The following is a 26,273-nucleotide window of genomic DNA, read 5'->3' as shown; positions in this document are numbered from 1 at the left end:
ATAACCTGGTATCAATATAACCTAAATAATGACTTTTTATATATCTAAATAACCTGATACCTACATAACCCAAATCATAGCTTTTTATACCTATATAACCTGAATCATAACTTTTATACCTAGTAAACTGATATAAATCAATTTTTATACAATGTAATGGCTGGTATATGGTTAACTAGTTGCTTAATGCTGAATAGAAAAAAAAAAGAAAAGGAAAAAAAACCTCAACAGGTGGATAGCTTAGATAAGTATAGTCTAATGAAAAATAGTAATGATATATATAATACTAATGAAAAATGGTAGTTTTATTTAATTTTATTACTAAAAATAAATAAATAAACACCTGCTCTATAGACATTGGTCTGTGGGGATTTATTTCCAGCCTATCTTTTGGGCATCATATGCAGCCACTCTTCTAAGAACCTTAAAGCTTGTTTTGGTAATCTATTTCTTTTTTGAAGGATTCAGTAAAAATCACTTATGTCAATAAATCTGTTAAAATAGAGTGAAAATTGGTGCCAAGCTTTAGAGAAAGAAAGGAGAAAAGAACAGCCCATGGTAAGCACCAGTCCCATGTAATTAGTACTGGAGACTGCTGAGGCCATAGACACACAAGAACATGTCATGACACACTCTGTGCTTGCCTTAAATCTGGACAAGAATAAAATAACTTGTCTTTTTTTCCTGCTGCCCAGCCCGGCTCTTTTCTGCCGCTGCTTTGGGTTTTTCAGTGCCCTTTAACCCCACACCTCATGTCTGATGTCTGCCCAGACCCCCGAGGCTCCTGCCAGTTTTTGCTACACTTTGTCCCCTGGGTGTGCCCACCTCTGCCTCTTGGGATTTTACTGGTCAGAGTGACCCCAAGATGCCTTAGAAAGTCTCTTTCTCCAGCCTGGCAGTTGAAGAAGGAGTCAGAACTCCTCTATTCTCAGTCTCAAGGTTGTTTATTGTCTCTATAAAATTCTTTCTCCGACCCACCAAGGTGTGTCTGGCAGGTCAGGCTGAGGGACACAGCCCTGGCCAGCAGCACGTCCATCCTCAGAGCCCTCAGGGACTGGCTCTGCCAGACACGGTGGAAGCTTCCAGCAGCTTCTCACAGGAGCCACCTCTGTGGCCCCCTGGCTACCAAATCCAGGCTGTGCAAAACCAACACCCTGCTGAACTGCAGCAGTAGATCCCAGCACAGTCCCAAGGGGAAGGAGTTCAGTTTGCTTTCTGTCACAACTGAACTTCAGACTCCAAGGCTTCCTGGTGAGAACAGCCTTCAGCTGTACCTTGGTGGCTTCAGCAGCAGTCCTGGCTCACTTGCCAGAGCTCAGCAACCTGTACTTGACTGACACAGATCTTACACGCATTCTGCCCTGATGCCTCTGTAGATTTACCTCCTCAGGGTGACCAGGGTGTCACCAAAGCCATGAAAGTACAGGGACAAGTGTGGCAATTGCTGCTGCTGCCACTATAAGTGCATGGCCAGAGCCTCCTCCCACCAGGGAAGATCCTGTTTGCATCTGTATAGAAGCAGCTCATTTGCTGGTCAGACTTTCAGAGAAGTCTCCTCAGGCTTCTCCCTTCCTGTTCCATCTACCCAATGGATGTGAAAAAAGATGACAGAAATCTGCCACCAAATGGAGAAAAACTACTTCTGGACAGCAGGACAAGATCTCTGCTCAGAGACCATTAGTTGTGGGCAAAAAGCACTGAGTATGGGCTACAAAAGAGAGACAAGTGTGTGTCTGGGGACACTGGGGCAAGGAGGTTGGCATCAGTGTGAAGTGCACTGGTGAAGGCCATGGGGTGTCCAAATAAAGAGAAAATACAACAGTGTGTGTTCACAGGGTGAGAGGGAAAGAAAACAAGCAACAACTCCAAAGTGCTCTCTGGTGAAATGTGTCATATTCTAGAGGACAATGAAGCTTGCAGAGGTAGGGACAGAATATTTTACCTGCTCAAGCATCCTCCTGAGGTCAGAGTTGAATGTATTACTTTGTATTCTCTTCTTTCGGAGTTGCAACTATGCACTGCAGATATTCCAGGCTCTTTGAGACTCGGGACAGCTGTTCCCATCCTGTAATGGCATGCTGGGCATCCAGAGAGGAAATGATGTGAGCTGGTGCCATGTGAACATTAGAAACAACAGGTCAGGGAGAGTGAGTGGGCCAGGAATGGTCAGTGCTAAGCCACTTCTCCGAGAGACACCAAGAGGGGCAGTGCCAGGAAAGAAGAAGCACTGGAGATGGGGTGGCGGGGGGTAACGGGACAAGAGGCACCGGGCAGGGGACACGGGAACAAGTGGCACAAGTGGGATGGGCGAGGCTGGATGAGACACCGGGGCTCAATGCGGAGGAGCGAGGCGGCACCGGGAGGGGCTGTCGGTAAGAAGGGGGTTAAACAGGGAGGTCCCGAGCCCAGCGGAGCACCGGGGCCTACCGGTACCTGCGAGGCCGCGCCCGCGGGCCGGGCCGGGGCTGGTGAGGGCTTTGTTGTAGCAACGGCCGCGATGGCGGCGCGGCCGGCCCTGCCCGACTCGGTGCTGGTGCAGGTGCTGGCGCTGCTGCCGCTGCGGGACCGGCTGCGAGCGGCCAGGTAGGGTGTGGCCGGGCGGGAGCGGCGGCTGCCGCCTGCCCGCCGCGGCGCTGACGGCCATCGCCTCCCGCAGGGTGTGCCGGCGGTGGCAGCAGCTGGCGCAGGACCGAGCGGTCTGGACACATGTGGATCTGAGCCCTCACCGGGTACGGGCCGCCCGTCCGCACCGGGACCGGGGCGGGGAGACAGCCGCGGTGGGCGGGAGGGATGGGGGAGGCGACATCACCCCACTGTGCGCTGACACTGACTGCGGGGTGAGATTACCCTGCTGCGGGCAGGAGCTGAGGGGCGGGGTGCCCTTCCCCAGCCGTGCCTGGAGCCGGGCCCTGTCTCTCTCCCGCAGATCAGCCGCCGCACGCTGTGGCACCTGGTGCGGCACCGCCTCCCCGACAGCCTGAGCACGCTGCGGATGCGGGGCGCGCCTCGCTCCGGCGGCAAGCAGCGGCTCCTCTCGCCGGCACTGCTGGCTGCCCTTCGGGAGCGCTGCCCCCGGCTCCATCGGCTGTGCCTGACCGAGACCGACCTCCGCCATGTCCCGTACGAGAGCATGCCCGCCTCTGTCACCACGCTGGAGCTGAGCCTCTGCGACATCCCCGACGCCTGGTTCTGCGTGTCCCCTTCGGTGCCGCCGCCACAGGTACAACACCTCGCTATCCACAGCATTCCCACCTTTTCTGACCATCATCTTCTTAACATTTCCTCACAGAACCACTTGAAGACGCTGAGCCTTTGCGGCACGTACGGCGTCACTGACATGGGGATCCAAGCGGCAGCTCCGCACCTGGAGGAGCTGGAACGCCTGACCCTGCGGCACTGCATCATTGGCGATGCTGCCATGGTGTTCATCGGGCGGCACATGAAGCAGCTCCGCTACCTGGAAATCAGCAACGCCTACTTCCTGACAAACAGGGGGCTGGTGGCTATCGTGACCCTGGAGCACCTGGAGACGCTGTGCCTTGACCTCTATGATTTGGTCTCCCTTGGTACTGTTATCGCTTTGCTGCAAGTGCTGCCTCGCCTGAACCACCTCAAATTAGGTGGAACTTGCTTTGAAGATGAACTCCTCGGTAAAATTCAGGAGAATTTTCCACATTGCACCATATCTCACACTCTGTGACCACCTGAAGTTCCTTAGTACACCTGAAGAGCGCTTCCTTTTTTTTTTTTTTTTTTTTTTTTTTGGAAAAGCCTATTTTCCTGTAGCTCTGGGACAGAATTCCCATTGGCTGTAAAATACTACATTTTTTCACATAAATATAGTAAAAAGCTTGTAATGTAAATAAGTTTTTAAACAAGCTTTTGGTAGGATTCCCCCCTCCTTGTTTTCCATGGATCAGAGGAATAGGAAGGCTGGGAAGCACACTCAGCCTTTGGGAAGCCCACTGACCAAAACCTGCCTGGGGTGATGACAAGTTTAAGCTCTGTCTGCTCCTCTTTCTCCACTGCCAAGGATTAGGCAGCAGCTTAAGGAGTGCAGAATTCAAGGAGCGAAGTGAAGCACCCTTCTGTCACGGAAAAACCAGACCTGGCAGCCAAACCCTCACAAAATTCCTTCTCCTTTCCTTCAAATTCAGATCTTCAAGTCACTTTTCAGACTGGTCATGAAGATTTCTGAACACCCAGTCCCAAGGGCCAGACATCCCCTTTGCCCCCAGGCATTGCTGGGGCTGCTGTTACCTCTGGGTTTTGCTGGTAACATCCACATTTTCTCATCACCTTTTATTGTCTGTGTTCACATCCTCTTCCTCCTCCATCCCCCAATATCCTAACATCAGATAGCCACCTCAATTTTATGTTGTTATTCTAAATTTTTTGTCAATGTTTTTAGGCAAATATTGTATTTATTTTTAAAAAGTTGCAAGCTTTGAGCCTTCATTTGAATCCTTGTTTTTAGGACTTGTTTTTTGGTTTTTTTTTAACCTGCTTTAGCATCTCTCCTGCCCCTTAGGCCAGCCTTCCTTGTGACAAGAGCATCCCACAGGAAACAGAGCAGGACAACTAATGAATGCCTCAGTCGAGCCTTTTCTGCCCTGTTTTCATCCCAAACGCCCCCTGCCCTCCATTCAGCTGCAGCACATGCAATAAACCTTTGGGTTTCAGATGGTCCTGGATGGCAGTGACCCTCCCTGTGGTGAAATCCTCATTGCTGTCAGGTGGCCTTTGTGCCTTTGCCTCTATTTTGTTCCTAAACCCAGTCTCAGGGTAGCTTCAGGGCAAATATCCAAAGGTGAAACGCTCCAACTCTGCTTTGGAAAGCATCCCAAGGCTGCTGACTTAGTAACTACCACTCTGTGTTTATCCCAAACATGGAGATTAACACTGGTGGAATCAGCCTTATTAAAACCTTCAGCATTCCCTGTTCCAGCTCTCTGAGGTGGGGAGGGACAGTACAATAGGAAAAGGGGAAATCAAAAACAGTAAAAATCCATCAGTCAGTCAAGGCACAGAGAGAGGCAGCAAGAACCTCAATGTTCTCCTGATCTTTGCAATCCCAATGGCACAACAACAGAATTTAATATCCCCACAGTTACAACATGCCAGTTTTCCATTCACTGACTGCTAAATAGGGAACAGCAATTACAAACTGATATGGTGCAAAGTGGAGTGGTTTAGGAAGCAGGAGGGGAGCTGGAAATATGGGATTACTATGGGCAAATTAGAGGAATAAACAACTGGAAGGTTTTTAATCAGCAGTTCTGGCTCTGCTCACCCTCCCCACATACCTGCCTGAAGCTCTTTGGAGGGTTGTTCTTGACTTTTATTTCTTCTGATTTCCAAACTCAAGGGTTTCTACTCAGTTCATCTCCATTTCATCTTTTGCTGACTTGAGCATTTCTTCCCCCAGCCCCACCTTCTCAGTGTCCATGTACACATCATTATATCAAAGCCCAAATGTTCTTAAAAACACACTATAAATGAGTTTAGCTCAGAGACAGCTAGACCTTCAGCAAAGCCAAGACAAAACTGGTTTTGGCCAGCAACAGCTTTCTCAGCTGGCACTTTTGTGAGCTACACTTTTGCCCGTGGTTTTCAAGTTTGTAGCTGCACTCTATGAGAAAGAAAAAAATTATTAGCACAGAGGAATTGGTTTTGAGTGTGGTGCAAATCGGAGTTTGTTCTTGGAAGGGAAAGGTCAGTGAAATCTTTCTGTTCTGACTCAGTTTATTTGAGAGCAGTGACGTTTTGAACTTGGATCTGCATTTTGTGTGGTTTAGAGCTAGAAAAGGTAAATTTCCTCCTTTTGCAAGTGCACACCGCCATCGTGTGGTGCGATTTGTGAGCGCTGACAGCGCCCAGGTAAAAATCACACCCTCTGTCCTGGCACTATTATTGTGGGAGCAGCTGGTGCAGGGGATCCTGAATCCTCGAGACTGAGAGAATGTCATCCTGCATATCGCTGGGAAGGAATCTCTCACTGTTGCTGGGCAGTTTGTAGGCTGCAAAAGAAAAATTCCAGCACAGCCTCTTTCTCCTCTAGAACCTTTTCTGGGATATGAACTGCTGAATATTCTTAGTTTTGTAACTGGACTCTGTGAGACTGCAAGGGGGAAGGGAAGGCCAGTGCTTACTTTTTGTTTTAGGACATACAGTAGGAGAAGCACTGCTGGACATGTTAAGTTTTGAAGCTGGGTTTTGGAGAGTGGAAGAATGTGATGGTACATGAGGCTGAGCAGGAAAATTCATGACTCCAGAGTGTGGTTGCTTTTCACAGGATGTAAGTTAAATGTTGAGACAGCACCAGCCTGCTGAACCACTGCTGGTCTGAAGTTTCAGTTGCAATATTGTAGTTTTCTTCTCAGCTTTCTACCACAATATTTGCTGAATCTCAGAGTCTAAAGCTAAATGGAATTGTTTCAACATAAGTCTCGATTGGGAACCTGTGATAGCACAGACAGTGTTCACTGACCTTCCCCCTTGTAACCAGAATTTGGAAGGCAATTGTGGCAGTCACTCTCCTCTTGCAGCCTTTAAACCATGGTGCTCTGCAGGTGAATTCTCAGCCTTATGTAGCCTCACACAGTCTGAAATGTCAGTTTACTGTGGTGCAGAGCAATGTCTCTGCACAGAAGCACTCCAGCACATTGCACTTGTGGAGGTGCAAATCCAATGTCCAACATGGGCTCCTGGATGGGAATTACAGCTAATTTCCACAGCAGGAAAGCTCACAGCCCCAGTGTTTCAGGTACAGATGAGAGGCAGCCCAGGGAAGTCAAGGCCAGTGGGACCACTATGTCCTGGCAACTTCTGTCTGGGAGCAATTCTTGGTACTAAAAAGTACTACTAGTAGATTACAGCATAACACAGAACAGTGCAGGATATCAAGGTACCTATATTAAAGCTAGCAAAAGAAACAATGATTAGGAGTCAAATGTAACTGACCACTGAAATGATGATAATGTATACAGATTCCTTTCACTTAACCTTCAGGGGAGTAACTGCAAAGCAGGCAGGCCTGGTCATAGGAGAAACTCTACACATTTCCAGGAAAAGTACAGAAAATTTCTGCTTTGTCAAAGTTTGGTGCAGCTTTTATAAAGTGAGGTGTCTGTCAATCAGATATCCAGCTTTATCTTCCAGATGCCAGACCAGTCTTAACCCCATGGTACCAAAATAACTCAATACAAGACAGCATGTCCTGTTTGAGTTATCCGGCCAGTTAACAAGCAACAGATAAGTTCTTGTGTGGGGCGAGAGAGGTGGAATCCCACCTTCAGCCCTGGGTGCCTGGCTGTGAAGGAAGGAAAGCCCCAGTGTCTGTGGGGCAGCTGAGAGGCCATCCCCAGGAAGCCGAGGCCAGTGAGACCTGTCAGTCTGGCAGCTTTTGTCTGGGAGTAATGCTCGGGTGTTCAGTTTTGGGAGGCGGAATCCCAATTTCAGCCACAGAAGCCTGGCTACAGGGCACTGCTCCGGTGCCCCAGTGTCTGTGGGCAGCTGAGGGCACTCCCATGGCCCTGCCTGTGCTCACCCTGAGAGGCTGAACTGCCCCTCATCATCCCTGGCCTTGCCCATCAATCACTCTGAGTGGATGCCTCTACATGTCAACTACTCTTAGTACCGCCTGACAATCCATCTCCTGGGCTGATCCCGCCTGTCAATCACTTTTAGTGCTGGGTGTCAATCACTGACAGACTAATCCCAGGCTTATAGCCCTTCGCGCCAACACAGCCCTCAGGGAGCCCGAGACAGCCCACGCAGCCCTCACAGCGCAGAGCTCTCGCAGTCTCCACAGCCCTCACAGATCGCCTCGCCCCCATCGCCCTCTCAGCTCCCCCAGCCCTCAGAGCCCTCACGACCCCCGCGCACGCGCCCTGCGCCTCACAGTCCCTGGCGCATGCGCGCCGCTCTCCCCGGCCTGCGGCCGCGTGTTCTGCCGTGCCCCGGATGTGGCCCCTGCCCGGGAAAATGGCGGCGCCGGGGTGGGCGGAGGGAGCGTTGTAGCGCCCGGTGCCGTCCCCGCCATGGCGGACCTGGGCCGGCAGCTGCACGAGTACCTCGCGCAGTCCAAGGCCTCTGCTGCCGCCACCGGCCCCAGCGCGGTCCCCGCAGCGCCGGCGGCCGGCGGCTCGCAGGAGGAGGCGGGGGACGGCGGCGGGCTGCGGGCCTGGCTGGGGGCGCTGAACCCGTTCCCGCCGGGCAGTGCCCCGGGCGCCACGGTGTGGCCTTGGACGGGAGAGGAGGACCCGTGGCTGCCGGGGCTGTCGCGCTGGCAGCGGCTGGCGGGCAGCGGGCTGTGCGTGCTTCTGGCCGCGCTGTGCTTCGGGCTGGCCGGGCTGTGCGTGCCGCTGCTGCTGCTGCGCGCCCGCAAGTTCGCGCTGCTCTGGTCGCTGGGCTCGCTGTGCGCGCTGGGCGCCGCCGCGCTGCTGCGCGGGCCCACCCGGCTGCTGCGGGAGCCCGGCCGCGGGGCGCTGCTCTACCTCGGCGCGCTCTTCGGGACGCTGTACGCCGCGCTGGCGCTGCGCAGCACCGCGCTCACCGCGCTGGGCGCCGCCGCGCAGCTCGGCATCGCCGCCACGGCGCTCCTGGCCGCGCTGCCCGGCGGTGCCGCCGGCCTGCGCCGCCTGGCCGCGCTGCTCCGCGCCGCTGTGTGCGGCCGAGGCAAGGCGGCGCTGCCGCTGTGAGCCCGGCGCGCCGGGGAGGAGCGGCCGCGGCCCCGCGGGAGTCACACACGGACCCGGATCGCCAGCCGACTCCCAGACCGGGGACGCCGCTTCTCTTCGCCTCCTCCGCGTCCCGGCACGTTTTCCTCGCCAGCACTCGAGGAGCAGCAGCAGCGGGGCCGGCAGCCCGGAGCGGCCCCGGTGACTCGGAGCTGCAGTGTGCGGTGTCAGCCTGCCGAGCCGCCCCCGGGCTCGGTGTCTGCCTTACCGCGCTGCCAGCTCCATAGGCACGGCTTGGCATCGCTGCCAGCTCCATAGGCACGGCCTGGCACCGCTCCACCTCTGGGTGGGGAGCTGGCAGCGTCCCGCTCGTTCCCCAGCCCAGGACGACCGTGTGGCGGCTGCGGAGCGCGGTCGGAGCCCATGCGGCGGCATTGAGGACTGGGCAGCGGCTGAGGTGCGCAAGGCTGACGGATGCTGAAACACGAAGATGATTTAGCAAAATGCGATTGAGGCTAGGGGAGAACATTGAAAAATTAACTGGTTTTACCTCATTTTGTGCTGACCCCTACACTATGAACACATACTGGTTTTGCTGTCACCTCAGACCAGTGGTGAATACGAAGACTGTGGCCACTGCACTGCATTTCTCTCTATAAAGCAGCTTTAAAATAACCATCCAGTAAGTGAAACAAACTTTCCTGGGGCTGTGGGTGACAAACACTGCCCATAATTGTAAGGGGAGGGGGTGTTCCTGCATGATGATGAGAGGATGCAAAGTGCTGATGTTGGTTAAGAGCATTGGCGTTTGCAGGTACTGCAGTAAGGGACCAAATTGGGCTTTAAAACGGGAGCTTCAGCTGTTACAACTTCATTTTTGTGTATAGATACTGCTCTCTGAACTTGGGCAGCAGTTGCTTACTTGTCCCAGCCTGACCTTCAAAAATAGATGTGCCAGTAACTGGAGCTCTGCTTCAGTGCAGAAACTGAGCTGCCTTAGAGGTGCTGAATTCAGGCTGACAGAGCTGGGGGCTCCTCTTTGGGCCGGGCACTGGGCCCGTGCAAGGCAATGGGACCTCACTGTACAGAGCCCCCAGTGAGTTCTCACTGAGCTTTTGTGCCTCGTGGAGAAAATGAAGCCACTGCAATCCTGCTATCACTATTTAGTTTTAATATTTACCAAATATTTTTTTGAATTAAACTGAAATTGTTAAAGGGGGTGCTTAAGTGTACATTTTAATAAAAATATTTCTGTCCAATTGTCAGTATAGACATTTCACTAATGGTCATTTTTTCCATTAAGAATGTAGATCAGAGCTATCAGAATAGCATTAAGTTAGCTCTCGTTTTTACAATTTCTAAATTACAGTATGTAAAATTAATTTAATTCCTAACAGCAGTGTAAAATTAAATTTGAGACAACCTCTGAACTAACAGGTAGAGCATAAGAGTCTGTGTGCAGCACTGGTAAAATAACATGACCTGAGGAATACAGAAGTATAATCCCATTAAATAACTGTGCCCATTTCCCAGTAATAGTGGGTCATGGTATCACAGAATGGGAAGCTGCTTCTGTCTCTGCTATGCTGTTACCTTCCAAGATTCTGTAGAAACTATATCAAATTTTCTTAGGACTTTTTGAGCATATGATTGTGAAATACTTTAAAACTCCATTTAAAAAGCTGCCCCTTGAACAGTTAAGTACCTCAATTGTTTAAGGAATTAGACAATCATCAGAGGAAATATAAGTTGTCTAGATAAAGCTGAGTTTTCTCTTGTTAGATACACTTTACCTTGTTTTGGTAGAGGACTGTGGTTTAATTAAAGCCTAAAGATCACCCTCTAACTCATGGGATCTAAGTATTAGATCTCTTTTAGTCCTTTAAACATATATTTGGCTTACTAAATAAAGAAAAAGAGGGTAAGCTTTCCTCTTTGAAAGTGATTAAATCATTAGTATTTCTCATGAAAACTTCAGGACTCAGAAATCCCAACTCCCAGACCAACACCCAAAGTGCCCAAAGTCCTTCAGATAGAGCTGAACAGCATTTTTTCTCAAGGGACAAACTGTCATATCAGATGCATCTCAGCTGTTTCTAGTTAGTTCCTTTTAGACCATTCTGTTTCTCCTGACTCCTATGACAAGGATTTTATTGGCTAATGATCAGTTAAAATTTTCAAATGTGATTTGATACACCACAAATTAAAAACCAAGTAAAAAGAGTCTGACTGAACCAAGAAAACAAGTTAAGCATCTGTGCTTTGATGTCTTTGAGGAAGATGGGACATCAGGACTTGAGCCAGCCTTTGGTAACCCTGCCTATGGGAAGATGCAGCAGCTCTGTGTGTTACTGGGCTGCAGGAGCCTCTAGAACTGCCTCATCCTGATTATAACCTCAAATTCAAGGCAGGAGAGAGGGAAGCCTGGTTGTGGTTTTTCATTATATGCTCTACTTTCAATACAGGACCTTCCTGAGGGGTACCTGGACAGTAAGCATTTATGTGGTAACATTTTCACTGAGGCTTAGGTGTTAATGAGCCTTCTGATAACACGGTGGCTGGAGATGATTAATAGGAATGATTTATGGGGAAAACAAACTCATGGTTGGTAAGCAGCTTTATTATGAAATGTGGGAAATGGGAATAACCCCTCCTCCTCATTTCCCTCCTTTAGTAAAACCAAGTAACAATATCCTAAAGAAAAAGACACTTAAAAAAACCCCTTATTCTGGAAGTGATGAATTGCACTTCAGCAATTAATGCACCAGACTCTGCTGAGCACCCACAGCTTTAAACAGTGTGTCACATAGCTGCTGTAAAACATACCAATCAAGCTGCTAAACTTTCTGTCTCAGTTTTTGTAAACAGATCCTGTTCTGAACAAAAACCTGTGGCTTGCTAGGTGAAGTGCAGAATGCCAATCTTTGCTGTGATGTCTGTCTTAGGATCCAGGTTATGTAACTCACACTATGTCTCTGACAACTTGTTCTAAACACTCTTCCACTCTTTTGTTTCAGGATGGCAGACTAGCAAGCAGTGGTGATTGCCTGCAGTTTGGAATTTTGACCTCAGCACCATTGCAGACAGCTGTGGCTAAAGGTGAAAATGAAACTTCTCTGTACATGATAAACCAAAGCCCTAGGAATCATCTCTCAGTATTTTAACTGGCTGAGATTTCAGGAGGTAGTGCTGTTGCTCCATCTGAAACACAAGTTTGCCTAAATACAACCCTCTGTAGTAATAGGTGAGTAAAGAATCACACACTGTTGATTTTTTTTTGTTAATTTTTGCGCAAATTACATTCTGTATTCATACAAAACCAACGTAACTCTTTGACAAACTGTACATATAGAAACAAGTTTCTGTCTGGAGGTGAACTGAAATCTGTGGAGATGCTCCATGTTCCACAACACTTAAAAGAAATTCCAGCTCTTGACAAAAACAAGAAAGTGAGGGCAATGGGAGTGGAAAGAACAAAACAAAGGTAGCTACAATATTGCAGCTAGAGGCAAATGACTGGTTCAGGAAAAGAAAGACCCTTGTTAGGAACTAATGCACATTCAGTTATCCCAGTTAAGAATCCAGGTTCGTGGCATTGTCCAGAGTAGCAGTCTATTTAAATATTGTCCCACAAGGACTGGGCATGACCCAGTCAAAGCCTCTTCTATCGGCCTCGGCCGCCCCGAGATCCTCCTCTCCGGGACTGGCCAGAGTTCATGTTATTTCCTCTTCCCCAGCTGCTGCTGCTCCTTCCTCCTCGAGAAGGGTTATTGCCTGCCCCAGGGCCTCCACCAAAGGCCTCCTCCCTGTGGAATCCATCGTGGTGGTCTCCATCTAGAGAACTGGACCTCCCAGATTTCGGCGCTCTCTGTGAGGGTCCCGAATTTCCTCGTCCTGCAAAGGAAGCACAGCCAGTTACTGGTGGGAGTTTGAGCTGAGTCTCTTCTCAGACATGCCAGGCACTGAGCTGCTTCTGCTGTGGTGCCATCATTCATAAACCAGCTGCAGCTGAGACCTGCAATTTTATGCCTCCTCCCTCAGTACAATTTTCTTACACAGATTTAGTGTCTCCGTTACAGTTCAGAAAATGGACAACAATCAAGCAATTCCTTGGGAATTAAAGGAGCTTGTATTTGATACTGTCAGCAGGCACTGAAATGAAGTCAGAATAGTGATAGCTTTTCCTCCAAACTGCCAGTTCTTGTGCTAACATTGTGGTTCTCTCCATGTTTTTACTGCAAAATTATTTTTTTTAATCCTAAACAAAGACATTGCACTGTTGACAAATTGAGACAGTTGAGGCTAATGGTGAAGATCATGAGTAACATTACTGGTTTTTTTCAATTTTTTGCTAAAAATAATAGAAAAATGCTTTATTTTACTACTAACCTGAAACAAAAAGTACTCAAGCTCTTACTGCCAGGAATGGAATGTTCTAATTCTCACAGAACAGAATTTTCTAATTCTCACATACCTTTTTGGTTTTGATATGTTTGCTATGAACAACAAAAAACCCCAACCCAATTCATGAGCCTAAAATAAGAAGCAATATTTTGAGAAAACAAAATCAGTTGTAACTTTGTTTAAGGACACATACTACAGCTAAATTCAGGTATCTTTGCTGCACTTTAGCAAAAGTGATTTTTGTTGACTGTGGATGGTTCCATGTAAAACAGTCACCAAATTGTTTCACAGAAACATTCATGAAGTTTTAATCTCCAAAGGATTTTCCCAGTACAACTGAAGGTGACACAGCCCACATGTGAAGAATTGTTCATGGTTTGTTTATCAGGCTTTCTGCCATCATTCTGAACTTTCTTTAGCACATTATGAGTTAATTACCACACTTGTGCCTGGACAAGGATTGTTTTGACTTTAAAAGAATCTGATAGAGTTATCACAATCATTACTGAAGCTGGAAAAGGAATCCTTATATTATATATAGATTTGATAGATGCTGGCTAAATTGAGAACTGCAGCATGTGATATGGAAGGAAAAATAATGGTAGAGAAGTTTTATCAGAGAAGTTTTATCAACCTGGGAACAGAGTCCATGCAGAGGAGGAGTGTCAGGCAGTTAAAACTGAATGAGTTTGGGACAGTGGTGAGGGAAGTGGGCTGGGATTCAGTGTTCAGTGGCATCACAGACAAAGCTGTGCAGTCTGACAGCAAGAAATTCAGCTGCAGGCTGCCAGCTCAGCAGCCAAATGAGAAGGATGTTTGTCACTGATCACTACCTGACACTGGGTAGTCAATGTGAGGACATTAAAGTATTTACACAAGAGAACAGAAGCCCTGAGATCTGTAAGAAATAGGATCAAGAACAAATGTGATGCCAATAGCACTGACTCCAAAGGAATGTGTTCTGTGGGTTACAGAAACATGGCACCACTTAGAGGGAACTACAGCACCAGGAACTGTTAGGAAAGAATGGAGAAAGTGGAACAAGTACAAGAGAACTATAGAAATCCATGGTTACACCACATCTTAAATAGTGTGTGTAATTCCTAGCTACCTCATTTAATTTAGAAAAGGATAATTTAAAACTCAAAATAACACATACAGAGTAACAACGATAGTGAAAGAGAAAAATTTCTAGAAAGAATAAAGAAATCAGAGCTCTGACTTGGAGAAGAGCTGGTTCAGGCTGAAAGTGGTGGAGCTCAGTGCAATCAGAGGTGGCATTCAGTAATAACAGGGACCCACATTCAACTTAATTACAACACAAGACATCACATTAAATTAGTGAATGGTAAGCATAGATTAAGGGAAAAACATTTTCCCTCTTTTTTTTTTAAAGCATAGTCTACTTCATTTAAGTTTTAGAAGTCTGTCCATGGATGTTGTGTATATCAAAAGTTTAGATGATTCTTACACAAAAGGTAACTAGAAAGCCATTAAATATAAAAATAATGTTTTAGTAAGTCAGATCTTCAGAGGTTTAGAGAGCACTTCAGGGACATATCACTCCAGGCTCAATGTTCTTATATTTGGGTTAAAGAATAACATCACAAGCATTAATAGTAATAAACAACTATTCTGAAAATGAGGGAAAAATGCTCTTAATGAGTTTTCCAGCTGAGTAACAGGGAACCAAAAACCAACTACTTTTCAACAGGGTAATAAAGAAGAGGATTCTGCAGTGCTGGAGACAAGATTTGGATTTGATGTTTGAAAATCCCTCTGTTCTTATGTTCCTGTAAGCCTGGTCTGTAACTTCCCAGCTGGTAACATCAGATATTTACCAGCTCAGCTTTATCCCCTCTGAACAGAGAAGTTCTGGATACACTTAATACTGAAAATACATTCCAGTGTTACATAAGGGTTCCAATCAAAGGGGCTTTTTACCTTTGCCCCTGTCCTCTGGAGGGCCACCTGGAGCATCCATGTCCCTGTGGTCAGAGGTTCCTGGTCCATCGTGCCAGGGCCGTTTCCGTGGTGGCAGTGAGGCCATGTCCATGCCCTGGAGGGAGGAGGAACGTTCTCTGCTGGCTGGAGAGTGCCCATCATGAGGAGGGTGATCTGGACGAGGACCTGTGCATGAAAACACAAGATAAGTAATGTTTATTGCATCATTGTTCTTTATTTTTGAAAGCAGTCACATAAATTTACAAACTGCCCACACTGTTTGCAACACAGTTAAAATTATGTAAAGCTTCTCCTCTGTCCCATTTTTTTGTAAAAAAGCTAAAGGTAAAACAGATTTTTAAGATGATGGGAAAGAAAAGTGTGGCAGATGTACAGTGTTTATTCCAGTATAAAATACTTCCATATATTTTAGAGACAATCACATCTTCATTTATTCATGTGCCATTTGTAATTTGTTTTCCATGACATTCTGCAGCTCTGTCTTGCCCCATATGGGGCTGCCTTTAGTAACACAACTGCAAATATAAGCTGTCAGACATTGCAGCTGAAAAGATACCAACATAGGGAAAGATTACTGTTGGCATTAATAAAGATATTTTTAAAAACCCATGACATGATTCAGTCATCCAGAGGTGACAGTTGCCTGGGCAGTTCTGGACTGCACAAGAACACAACTGAAAATCAAGGCTTTGAGGGCACAATCACTTTTATTCAATAAGACAGCTGTATTTAAAGACAGTTAAATTCTGTGTCATTCTTTTTTCCTAAATTGAAAAGACCAAAGAACTGCATTTGCCTTTTTTCATGGTAAAATACTGGTAACAAATGTGAGGTACAGGAAAAACACATGATTTTTAAAATATTTTTTTAAAGTTATTATATTGTAGAAGTCTACAAACCTCACCAAATTTTTTACCTGGTTCTCTGTTTCCATCCCAGGAGTCTGGTTTCCTCCCTCCTTCAAAACGTGGGAATTCATCTGGAGTAGGAAGCAAACCCTTCCGAGCTCCTGAGCAGTAAGAGAGGCAGGGGACAGGAGTGAGAAGAGACATTGTATTGATGAAAATAACGTCAGGTGCCCAAGAAGTGCCTTTCCTTCCTCACCCTCGTGTTTCTGTGTGCAAGAACATGGCCCTTACCTCTCGGAGCACCTCGCCCTCGGCCCCGAGCACCATGGTCCCTTCCTCTGGAGTTTTCATCTGGAGAGTCAAAAGCATCATCTGGCCCAAAATCTTCAGGGCCAGGGAAGCCATCTCTGCCCCTGGGCCCCCGGCCCTCGTGCCTCGAGGGTCCTCCTCTTCGGAAGCTACAACAAAGAACAGGATACAAACGTGGCTTTTAGGCATAATTGAGGCAGTTTCATTATCAACTCATTTCTAAACTGTGTCACTTCATGCTACAGCACATACAGTTACTAGAACAGGATTTGTAGGTGAAAGTGCCCATTTCTGCCTTTGAGCACTTTGATAGTAAGCTTTGTAATCTTCCTCTTATATTTTCTTCCACTGGTTATGTTGGTTTTTCATACAAGAAAAATATTATTAAACACAGTGCATTCATTTAATGAAAAGGTGGGAAAAACAATGAGTGATGATAGATACAAGGTGAGGTAAGGCAAGGCAAAGTGTGAGTTCCCCTTAACTCTGATGCTCTTACATTCCCCTTCCCTTTTTTCCTTTCCATTTCCATCATAAACTGAAAACATAGAAGCAATGAGAGTTGTGGCTGTAACAAAACATTACAGGATCTCATTCCTATTCTATGATTCTTTTGCCAGACAATTCTCCTTTTCATTCCATTCTTCCAAGTTTACAATTCTAGCAAATGCATCTAGACTGCCCTTGGATGTGCAGGCACAGTGATGGCTGAACAGTGCACAGTGGCATTCTGCAACCTGAAGAGCAGTTTATCCAACTGCACTAACGAATTTTGTGTTGCAAAATGTAATTATGGGCCTGAAATTGATAACTGCTGTCTAGTAAGTACCAAGGGCATCTTTCAGGAATTTGATTGGGTTCTGCACAGCATCTTAACTGAGTGCAGCTCCTCCAGCACTGCCCTGGGGCCTGGGACAGCTCTTCAGAGAGGAGAATGGCTCTTGCTGAGCTGTCAGTGCCATGCCAGGTAAGCCTGCAGTACCTGGCAGTTCTGCTCCTGACACAAGCAGCCCAAACACCCGGAGGGTTTGCACAGCTCAGCCCTGCCCTGTGAGGGTGTCACAGCCCTGTCTGCCACAGCCTGGCTGAGGTGTTCGGTGGTGCAGGCACACTGGTGTCCCCACCGTGCCACCCCACGCTACTCTGCCCCCCTCAGTGACAGCACATGGTGTGGGGCTCTCCTTGCCCAGTGACAGGTGCCTCCCACCTCCCCAGTGCTCCCAGTTCCACACTGGCTCAACTGGAAGCACACAGCATTCCCATGGCGTTGGCTGTGTGCAGCCTCCCCTTCCCCAGCTCATTAACGACACAGTGCATCCTATTACAAGCAAAACTTTAGATACTTTTATTTAGAATTTTAACAACATTAACCTTTTAATTACAAATTTAAATATTTTAACAGTAGTCATAACACAATACAATATTCTTCAACTTTTACATTGTTTTTAATAAAAAACAATAGGTCTGTCTCCACCTCCCAGAAAACAAACACAATACAGAGAGGAGGCTGCTGTGCCTGTACAGGTACAACAGTGGATGGAGGAGTGCTTTGTATGGACCATGAACCATTTACATTAACCTGGATGGTTTGGGAAAACAAACTCAACAGTTTCAGGTACAAATGGTTCAAATAATCACAGAGCAATATTGTTTAGCCTTGAAAGAGCACAGTCCTCTAGAGGTTTCTTAGAGGGCCTCCTGCTAATTTAATACTGATATGGTGTGATTCAACTTAGCTTGGAAATTACCAAGATTTTCAACACGAGGCCCCAGGGCTGCAGGAACAGGGCCTTTCCTATTTCAGGCAACTTAGGGACACAGTTGAGTTTTGAAATCTACGAAACCTAAGCCTGACACAGCCACAGCTCCTAACATTGTGTTATGGATATCCTTATTTGCCTTTCCATATCAGTCACACACAAAGCCCTGCCTTGCATCGGGTTCAGTTCCTGTTACACTGCTCTCACATCTTCTTCCCCGAGGCCTAGGACCTTACTGAACACAACTACACACTGTGCAGATTAGCAGGCAGGAAGAGGCAGGTCTCTGCAGTAGAAGCATCATGTTGATAAAGAGTAAGAACAGGACAGGGATGAAAAGGATGGGAAATTAGAGAGAAACACACATACACACATTTGCCTCTCATGCTTGATCAAAGCAGTTACAATCTCAATTTCAAACCAAGTCAGCTAAACGAGTGGTTGGGATTCAGTCCACCACAGCATCTGCAGTAAATGGCACCTAGTTCACCTTCATTCCAAGAAAATCATCAAATTTACAAGCACAGTGAGCCTCTTAGAGCCCTGTGCCATTTCACTTCAAACTTTCTGGGCAAACACTTGTACTCTGATAAATAGAATACTCTTAGTTCAAAAGTCAGATTTGCAGGTAACAAGGTTCTTGTTTCCCTTCCTTAAACTTTTTAAAAATCAGGATCATAATAAAATATTTGCCAGTCCCTAAGCATTTTTAATATAAGACCTGAAAAATCTCTACTGAACTTCTAAAAGTCTTGTCTGCTGTATCTTTTAGAGTTCTGTGATGCAGACCATTGGACCACTGGACCATCCAACTGGATTTTCTCTGGCTTTACTTTTTAAAAATGGCTTTAATTGTTACCTTCTTTAAGTTACTGTTCATTTCTTTTCATACTCTTCACACAAAAGGAAGTTACATCTTACAGAGCTAGGTAGAAAATAGCTAAAAGAAGAGCTGTATAGATGCAAAGTAAAAGGAATGTAAGAAAATGATTAAAAAGGCAACTAAAACACACAAAATTCACATTATGTGGAGACCACAGCATATTTGTAACAAGCACATGTTCTTATACATAGAGAGTTGGTGGTCAGTGAGAGGCTTAGACCTTGGAGGCCAAATTTCATTTAATTAAACTAACATAAATCTGGAGCAATTTTGCTGATAATTAATTTCAGTGACAGCATTAATTCCTCCACATTTACATTGGTAACTAAAAGCAAATTTATCCCTTTGTGATTTATTTGGAGATTGTGAGCAATGGCCAGGACATTGCTGTAAATCAGATTATTTTTGAGTTCTTCACCTGGCATTAAGAAATAAGTCAGAAAGAAATAAAATTTCTACAAGCAAATGCATGAAAAAATAGTCTCAACAGTCCAACAGATGCTGTAAGTCTGGCCCTTCTATGTGGCAGTCACATCACTGCTCCTGCTCCTTACAAGGGCATTGCATCTCATCCTACAGTCTCTACAGTCATGCTGTAGTTTGTGACTGGAGACAGACTCTCAAAATCCACTTCTAGTGTTCAAAAGGGTCATTTTAACCTTTAAGTCTCCTCTCAATTTTCATCAAAACCGTCTCAGGTCTTCATCCTGTGTCACTGGATCTTCTCTACAAACTTTCCCCCTTCTCTTTACTTACTGTTTAAAGACACGGAAGCTGCTGTGTACAATGACCATTTTTCAAGTTTTCTTCTATTACTGAATGATTTTTATGGACTCTACACTCAGGTATATTAGAGTTTTCATTTCCTTATTGGTTTCCAGTTTATAAATCTGAAACAGATAGACTCCTTAATGAAAAGGAAACCAGGAATAAAAGAGTTCCCTCCATTTACCCTTTAACCCAAGGAAGAGAAATGGATTTACTCTTACCTCTCGTCTCGCCTTCCTCGGAAGCGCGCGTCCTCGGGATCCCGCGGGTATCTGTCATCTGAAGGTCTCCGTCCTTCCCAAGCACCGGGAGGGCCCCGGTTGGAACCTCCTCCTTCAAACTCCCTGTGATCAGGAGGGAAGGGAGGCCCGGGCCCGCCTCGTCTCCATTTCTCATCCTGCAGGGGCGGGCCTCCCCTCCCCTCGAACTCCCGGAGCCGATGGCCGAATCTCTTGTCGGGGTGGAAATCGTCGCGGAAGTCGTCGGGCCGCTCGAAGTCGTCGTGGAAGTCGGGGTGAGGCCCCCGTCGGTCGGGCATGCCCCTGGCGTCCCTGCCGTCGCCCCAGTCCTGCCCCCCTCGGAACAGGCCCCTCTCGGGGCCGTGCTCGGGGCCGCCGCTGTTCTGCTCGTGCCGCCGCTCCGACAGCGGGCCCAGGTGATGGTTGGGTGGCCCGCGGGCGTCGCCTTGAGGGACGAGAAAAATCACAGCAGCTTTCTGTAACCATTTCGAACTCCATTCAGTTCATACAGTTCTAGAAAGCATATGGGATACCTTTCACATGAAACAATCTTTCTGGGAAAATGTTTCCTGTCTATCCCAGCCCACATCTATGGAAGCTTTTCTCTCAGCCAAGGCCCTGCTCTGTGCTGCAGCCATTTCTCCCTGGGCTCACTGCACTGGGACAGCCCCTCTTTGAGGAGACTGACTCCCAGCAGAACAGACAAGATGTTAAATTACCTTTATTAAGACCAGGTCCTTGGTTGTGAGGGCCCAGACGACCTTGTCCTCCTTGCTGCCCCAGGCCTGGTATCAGTGGAGGAGGACCTGGGTTCTGTCCATCCTGTGAGCAGGGAAGAACAAAAACCACGTGAATTCCATGTGTGAGTAATTCAAAATTTCTGTAGGAGTGCAAAATGCAAAACAATTTTCTTTCCATAAGGTCTGCATCTACACAGGTTGTACAACAGAAACAGCTCATATTCCAGTGGTTTCAGCTTCAGTTTGCAGACATTCACATCAGTAATGCTTCATCACTGAGAAACACAGCATTCATAGGAAACAGCTTTGCAGCTATTCACATTTTATCTGTCCCAGCCAAAGATGATAAAGGCTCATATTCTTCCTCAGTATGAATATTCTATAAGAATGTATTGAATTTATTGAGTATTTGATACAAATATTCTGTTTCTCTGGAGGAACAGAGGAATTTTCCTGAGGAAAATATGTAAATTTGTTTGAAAAATATCAGGTACTGATTTATAGGCAGGTAAAAAGCTACAGAGACCAAAGACTTCATTTGGAAATGAACAAAAAAGAGAAACTACATATACAAAAATAAGTATCAAGAATGTTGGTATGAGGGGACAACAACAGGGCCATAAGGGAACCTCTTCTCTAAACCTCAGTAAGTTTTTAACAAGGAAATACATGAGTTTAATTTTTAACATGATGGCAAAGTTCATTTTTCTTCATTTTAGGACTAAAAAAAAGCAGAGGCAGTAGAGTGGGCAGTTTTGTGTGCTTTATGTGATCCCAAAGAAAAAAATAAAGTATATAAGTGGGTTTTGGTACATTTTACTCATTTTTTGGTGAATTTTAAAGGATAAAATTATGGTGTTTAAATTCAGCTGCTGTCACTGAGTCATGAATGATTTTGACAGGACTTGCTGTGGTGACATTGGTAGGAAAACTGTGTCTGGATGATGTTGTGGTTCTGCCTTTCAACAGCACAAGGCTGACAAAAAGTCATCACTTGGGGTTTGTGCTTGACTGGAACTGCAAAGGGACATGTACAGAACTTACACTGCAGATCCAACAATAAAAATATGAACCAGACAGAGCTGAATCCTGCAGGACTGCAACAGAAAACCTTCCTATGCTGACAAGACCAAAAAGCCAATCCCCCTAAACCCTTATAAGAAACCCCTAAAAATGTCATTTTTCTCCTAGACATCTTTAGTATTGGCCTTCACACTGACTTGTTAAAACCCTTCCAGACTGGAAATACTGAAAGACCTGAACTCCAGCACACAAATGGGTCATAATTACACTGCTTAACCTCTCCATGAATCAAAGTTAAATAATTTTAAAGGTCTAAATTTATTTTTGAGAAATACTACCTTTTTGTTTCTGGTTGCACAGAAGCAGAAAGTTTATTTGTGCATTTACCCCATCATGTATTGAAATATTGTTTTAAATTAAAAATATATCTTCAACTGCAATGTAGGTGATAAACACAAGAAAGCACACAAATATGTACTACAGACTTCTTATTTGCATTGAGTAATTTTGTAAGAATGTTGGGAAAATAAAGAAAATAAAAGACCTTGCTTAATGCCCATAAAAAAAACCCCTAAAATCCCCAAAAATACTTTCCTAGTGATGGAATGTTGACTGGATTCCAGAACAAATCCATCCTGACTAGGTAAGAGCCAGCTATCACAGTGACTCTGCTGTTCCTGAGCAAAACCTTGCTGGAGTTCCAGCATTTCCCATATATTTAGCAGATGCTTACTTAAAATAAATTTTATGGAACTTCTTCCATGTATGGAAGTGTTTAAGCAAAGCAGCAGTTTTTAGCACTCAGTAAATAACTCTCCTTAGCAGAAACCTTGATTACAAACAAGCCATGCTGGGAACACAGAGCCCTAACTCTGCCTTTTCAAGGGATTTCTGTTTCAAAATTCATTCCAGGCCTCAAACTGGGCTTGAGCTGGGAAATATGCAGAGTTTAGAAAGAGGCACTTTACTAAATGCTGAAAATGGCCTTGTGCATCCCAGCAAATCCAGTGTACAGCCAGGGCAGGTAACTGATATCTTATATGGAGATTAACCCTTGCAATTATCTGTAATTGTTCTGTGTTAATGTCACAAGCCCTTGATAAAGCAGATATTCACCCACTTCTGCTGCTGAAAAGGAAGAGAAGAGATTTGTACAGGTTTACAGAAGAAAAAAGCTAAATCCAGAAAACAAAACAAATTCAAGTCTATTGCTTTAAAAAATCACATATGGGGCCTTTTTAAACAGGAACTGTGCTGTATTCATATTACAAATAAGCAAAATGGAGGAAAACCTGACATTATGAATTTTAAAATATGTTAATTTTTAAAAGCCATTGCCATACTAAAGGTGCACAAGGAAGGAAGAATGGGTTACAATACCTCACTGTGGCATTTTTTTAGTATCTGTAAAAGCCTTTAAGATAGGCTTGCTATTCAAAGAAAATAACCAGCCACCCATCAAAAGCACTCTAATGAATTCCAAAGTGTCAGTGCCAAGGGCAGGGCAATTATTCTCAAAGAAAAATGAGTTTCCCTGGGACAGCAATGAGAAACAACTCTGCTGGTTTAAGTAACATAGTTGGGGAACCAACACTCCTTTGGTAACTTGGGTACTTTTGAAATCTCAGCAGCAGTGGCACATGAACAGCCTTCTGGAGGGAATTATTGATTTGTAAGGAAAAAATATTCAAATAAAGCCACAACTTGTGGGCTACTCTGCTTCAATCTGAAAAGGAATCTCTGAGCTAAAGCTCATTTGAATATTCAATTTCTCATTGTGACTGGTACTGAATACACACTGAGTACTCTGCATGTCTAAAGCCTTGATTGAAACTATTGAGTGCAGGTCTAAAAGAGACAATCCTGGTTAAAAAACACCACACATTTTCTTTTTTCAATTAAGTATGGGGTTTTTTTCCCCAAACTTCCCTTTCAAAATTCACCCAGAACTGAAGACACTTGAGACAAAGTAAGAACTGGTGCTATCCAGCCAGGAACTTATGGGAGGCAACAACCACTGAGAGTTCTGTGTGCAGTAAAGCAGAAAATGGAAATGCTGTGTCCCCCTGATTCCCTCTGCACTTAGAGCCAACTGTTAAGTGCAAGCAGAGCTAAGCTGGTTCCAGGTGTGTCAGCATCTATGTAAATCCACCCCATAGTTTGGATTAACTACTTTGGACAACTGAGAGTTGGCAATACCTTGCTTTAATACATATGACTTTTCTTATGTTGAGTTTCTTGAAATTTGGCTTTTATTAGTGCTTGTCTGCTCCCAATTAAATACCCTGCTTAAGACAGTTCAGTGTCTTTAAATTAAAAAAAAAAGGAGTTTCTCTTAAGGTTACATGTTTTCATAGCAGACTGATTTCTGTACTACTATTCCCAACAATCCTTTTCCACAGTTACCTGTCATAGAATCATGAATACTTTGGGTTGGAAGTGACCTTAAAGATCACCTATTTCCAATTCTGCTGTTTCCAAGCTACAGAACCCTTTTTATCATCACCTCAATTTCCCTGAGACCTCAGTATTATGTTTAATACTTTTCTTATGTTGAGTTTCTTGAAATTTGGCTTTTATTAGTGCTTGTCTGCTCCCAATTAAATACCCCACTTAAGACAATTCAGGGTCTTTAAATTAAAAAACAAAAGGAGTTTCTCTTAAGGTTACATGTTTTCATAGCAGACTGGTTTCTGAACTACTATTCCAAATAATCCCTTAGCACAGTTATGTCATAGAATCATGAATACTTTGGGTTGGAAATGACCTTAAAGATCACCTATTGCCAATTCTGCTGTTTCCAAGCTACAGAACCCTTTTATCATCACCTCAATTTCCCTGAGACTCAGTCCTGCTGGGAATACCCAGCCTGCATTCTCCCAGCTCCTGCTGTGCCTTTCTCCTGCACACACAGTTATCACTCCCACTTTGTGAGAGCTGCCCTTGTTCCAGAGCCAACTGTTAAGTGCAAGCAGAGCTAAGCTGGCTCCAGGTGTGTCAGCATCTGTGGTAAATCCACCCCATAGTTTGGATTAACTACTCTGGACAACTGAGAGTTGGCAATACCTTGCTTTAATTAATACATTAATTATGTTTAATACTTTTCTTAGGTTCACTTTCCTTGACTTTTATTAGTGCATGTGTGCTCCTAATGAAATACCCTGCTTAGGACAGTTCAGTGTCTTTAAATTAAAAAACAGAAAAAAAGGAGTTTCTCTTAAAGTTACATATTTTCATAGCAGACTGATTTCTGTACTACTATTCCCAATAATCACTTTCCACAATTACCTGTCATAGAATCATGAATACTTTGGGTTGGAAGTGACCTTAAAGATCACCTATTTCCAATTCTGCCCTTTTTATCATCACCTCAATTTCCCTGAGACTCAGTCCTGCTGGGAACACCCAGCCTGCATTCTCTCAGCTCCTGCTGTGCCTTTCTCCTGCACACCCAGTTATCACTCCCACCTTCTGAGAGCTACCCTTGTTCCAGAGACCCCCACGTACCTGGCTGAAGGGGGGGCGAGGCCCATCCCCCAACAGAGGCGTTTTCTGCTGCTGGAAGGGCAGAGGGCCCTGGGAAGGGTGCGGGCCCCTCGAAGGGTTTGGCTGTCCCTGAGGTCCTTGCATGTTTCCTTGAGGCCCCACCATGGAGCCCTGTGGAGGTCCCTGCTGGCCCTGGGGACCTGGTGGCCCACGCATTTCTTGTGGCGGTCCCAGCATCGAACCTTGAGGCGGGGGTCCCTGAAGGCCCCGCATCTCCTGGGGACCGTGTCCTAGTAAACCACTTTGCATATGAGGACCTCTCATTTCTTGTGGATGACCCATCATCATCCCTTGTGGATTAGGTCCCTGGTTATCTCTGGGTCCTGGTGGACCCTGCATCCCTCTTGGATTAAGTCCCATCAAAGGCCCTTGAGATATAGGGCCCTGCATGCCTTGGGATCCCGGAGCTCCTTGCATGCCGTGAGGAAGAGGTCCTTGCATTCCTCGTGGGCCAGGTGGGCCCTGCATTCCTTGACCTCCAGGGGGACCCTGAGGACCCAGGTGACCTTGTGGGCCAGGTGGGCCCTGTGGTCCTAAATGAGTCTGGGAGCCGGGCAGGCCCTGCGGTCCCAAATGTCCCTGAGGGCCAGCACTGCCCTGTGGGCCTGGGGGCCCCATGGGCCCGTGAGGGCCCGGGTGTCTCTGCATTCCTTGATGTCCGTGTAAATCCTGAGGCCTTGGCATTCCTTGTGGAGGCCCCTGGGGGCCTGGAGGTCCCTGTGGTCCCATGAACCCTTGTGGACCTCCAGCTCCTTGGTGTAATGGACCTTGAGGTCCCATTTGTCCCTGGGGTCCCGGAGGTCTGAACTGTCCTTGTGGGCCAGGAGGTCCCATCTGAGGCATATTCATTGGCATCTGCTGAGGTGGAAGGGGCTGCTGAAAGCCTTGAGGCATCTGTGACATTGGGCCTTGCCCTGGGAAAGGCTGAGGTCCATGGAGAGATCCTCCTGGGGGTGGTGGCTGCACTTGCTCAGCTTGCTTTTGTGCAAGTCTCTCAATCTTCAGTTGCTGTCCAAAAAAGAGAGACAGAAAATCAATTAAGCACAGAGGTATGTTACAACTAAAAATCAGAAAAAGTCATCCCATTTCACAGGAATTTAAGAATGC

General features: G+C 46.1%; 3 protein-coding genes across 6 annotated transcripts in view; 2 read left to right on the top strand and 1 right to left on the bottom strand.

The window, feature by feature from the left end:
• Positions 1-2,432: 2,432 nt before the first annotated feature.
• Positions 2,433-3,708, top strand: FBXL12 (F-box and leucine rich repeat protein 12). Its single transcript, XM_064721192.1, has 3 exons — positions 2,433-2,583; positions 2,657-2,729; positions 2,927-3,708. Exons 1-3 carry the CDS (start codon positions 2,498-2,500, stop codon positions 3,698-3,700), a joined length of 933 nt encoding a protein of 310 aa, XP_064577262.1. The 5' UTR covers positions 2,433-2,497; the 3' UTR covers positions 3,701-3,708.
• Positions 3,709-7,879: 4,171 nt separating this feature from the next.
• On the top strand, positions 7,880-21,409 carry SFT2D3 (SFT2 domain containing 3). Of its 4 annotated transcripts, XM_064720826.1 has the most exons (4): positions 7,880-9,363; positions 11,699-11,925; positions 14,800-15,238; positions 15,990-21,409. In XM_064720826.1, exon 1 carries the CDS (start codon positions 8,043-8,045, stop codon positions 8,700-8,702), a length of 660 nt encoding a protein of 219 aa, XP_064576896.1. In that variant the 5' UTR covers positions 7,880-8,042; the 3' UTR covers positions 8,703-9,363; positions 11,699-11,925; positions 14,800-15,238; positions 15,990-21,409. The 4 variants fall into 4 exon arrangements, with proteins under 4 accessions (XP_064576896.1, XP_064576897.1, XP_064576898.1 ...); XM_064720827.1 differs by having other exon boundaries at positions 11,699-11,780; positions 14,800-21,409; XM_064720828.1 differs by lacking the exon at positions 14,800-15,238.
• The window catches only part of WDR33 (WD repeat domain 33), a 69,494-nt gene continuing 55,124 nt past the window's right edge, over positions 11,904-26,273 (bottom strand). Inside the window, exons 17-23 of the mRNA XM_064720824.1 lie at positions 25,128-26,174; positions 20,577-20,679; positions 19,840-20,302; positions 16,190-16,356; positions 15,967-16,059; positions 15,030-15,215; positions 11,904-12,575 (exon numbers count right to left, since the gene is read on the bottom strand). Of these exons, the coding sequence (XP_064576894.1) occupies positions 12,346-12,575; positions 15,030-15,215; positions 15,967-16,059; positions 16,190-16,356; positions 19,840-20,302; positions 20,577-20,679; positions 25,128-26,174 (2,289 nt within the window). The 3' untranslated portion in view covers positions 11,904-12,345. The remainder of the gene's footprint in view (positions 12,576-15,029; positions 15,216-15,966; positions 16,060-16,189; positions 16,357-19,839; positions 20,303-20,576; positions 20,680-25,127; positions 26,175-26,273) is intronic.

The sequence above is a fragment of the Zonotrichia leucophrys genome, chromosome 9, assembly GCF_028769735.1.
Source record: "Zonotrichia leucophrys gambelii isolate GWCS_2022_RI chromosome 9, RI_Zleu_2.0, whole genome shotgun sequence".
NCBI lineage: Eukaryota > Metazoa > Chordata > Aves > Passeriformes > Passerellidae > Zonotrichia > Zonotrichia leucophrys.
Note: the sequence above shows the minus strand (reverse complement) of the source record. Positions and strands in the feature narration are given on the sequence as shown.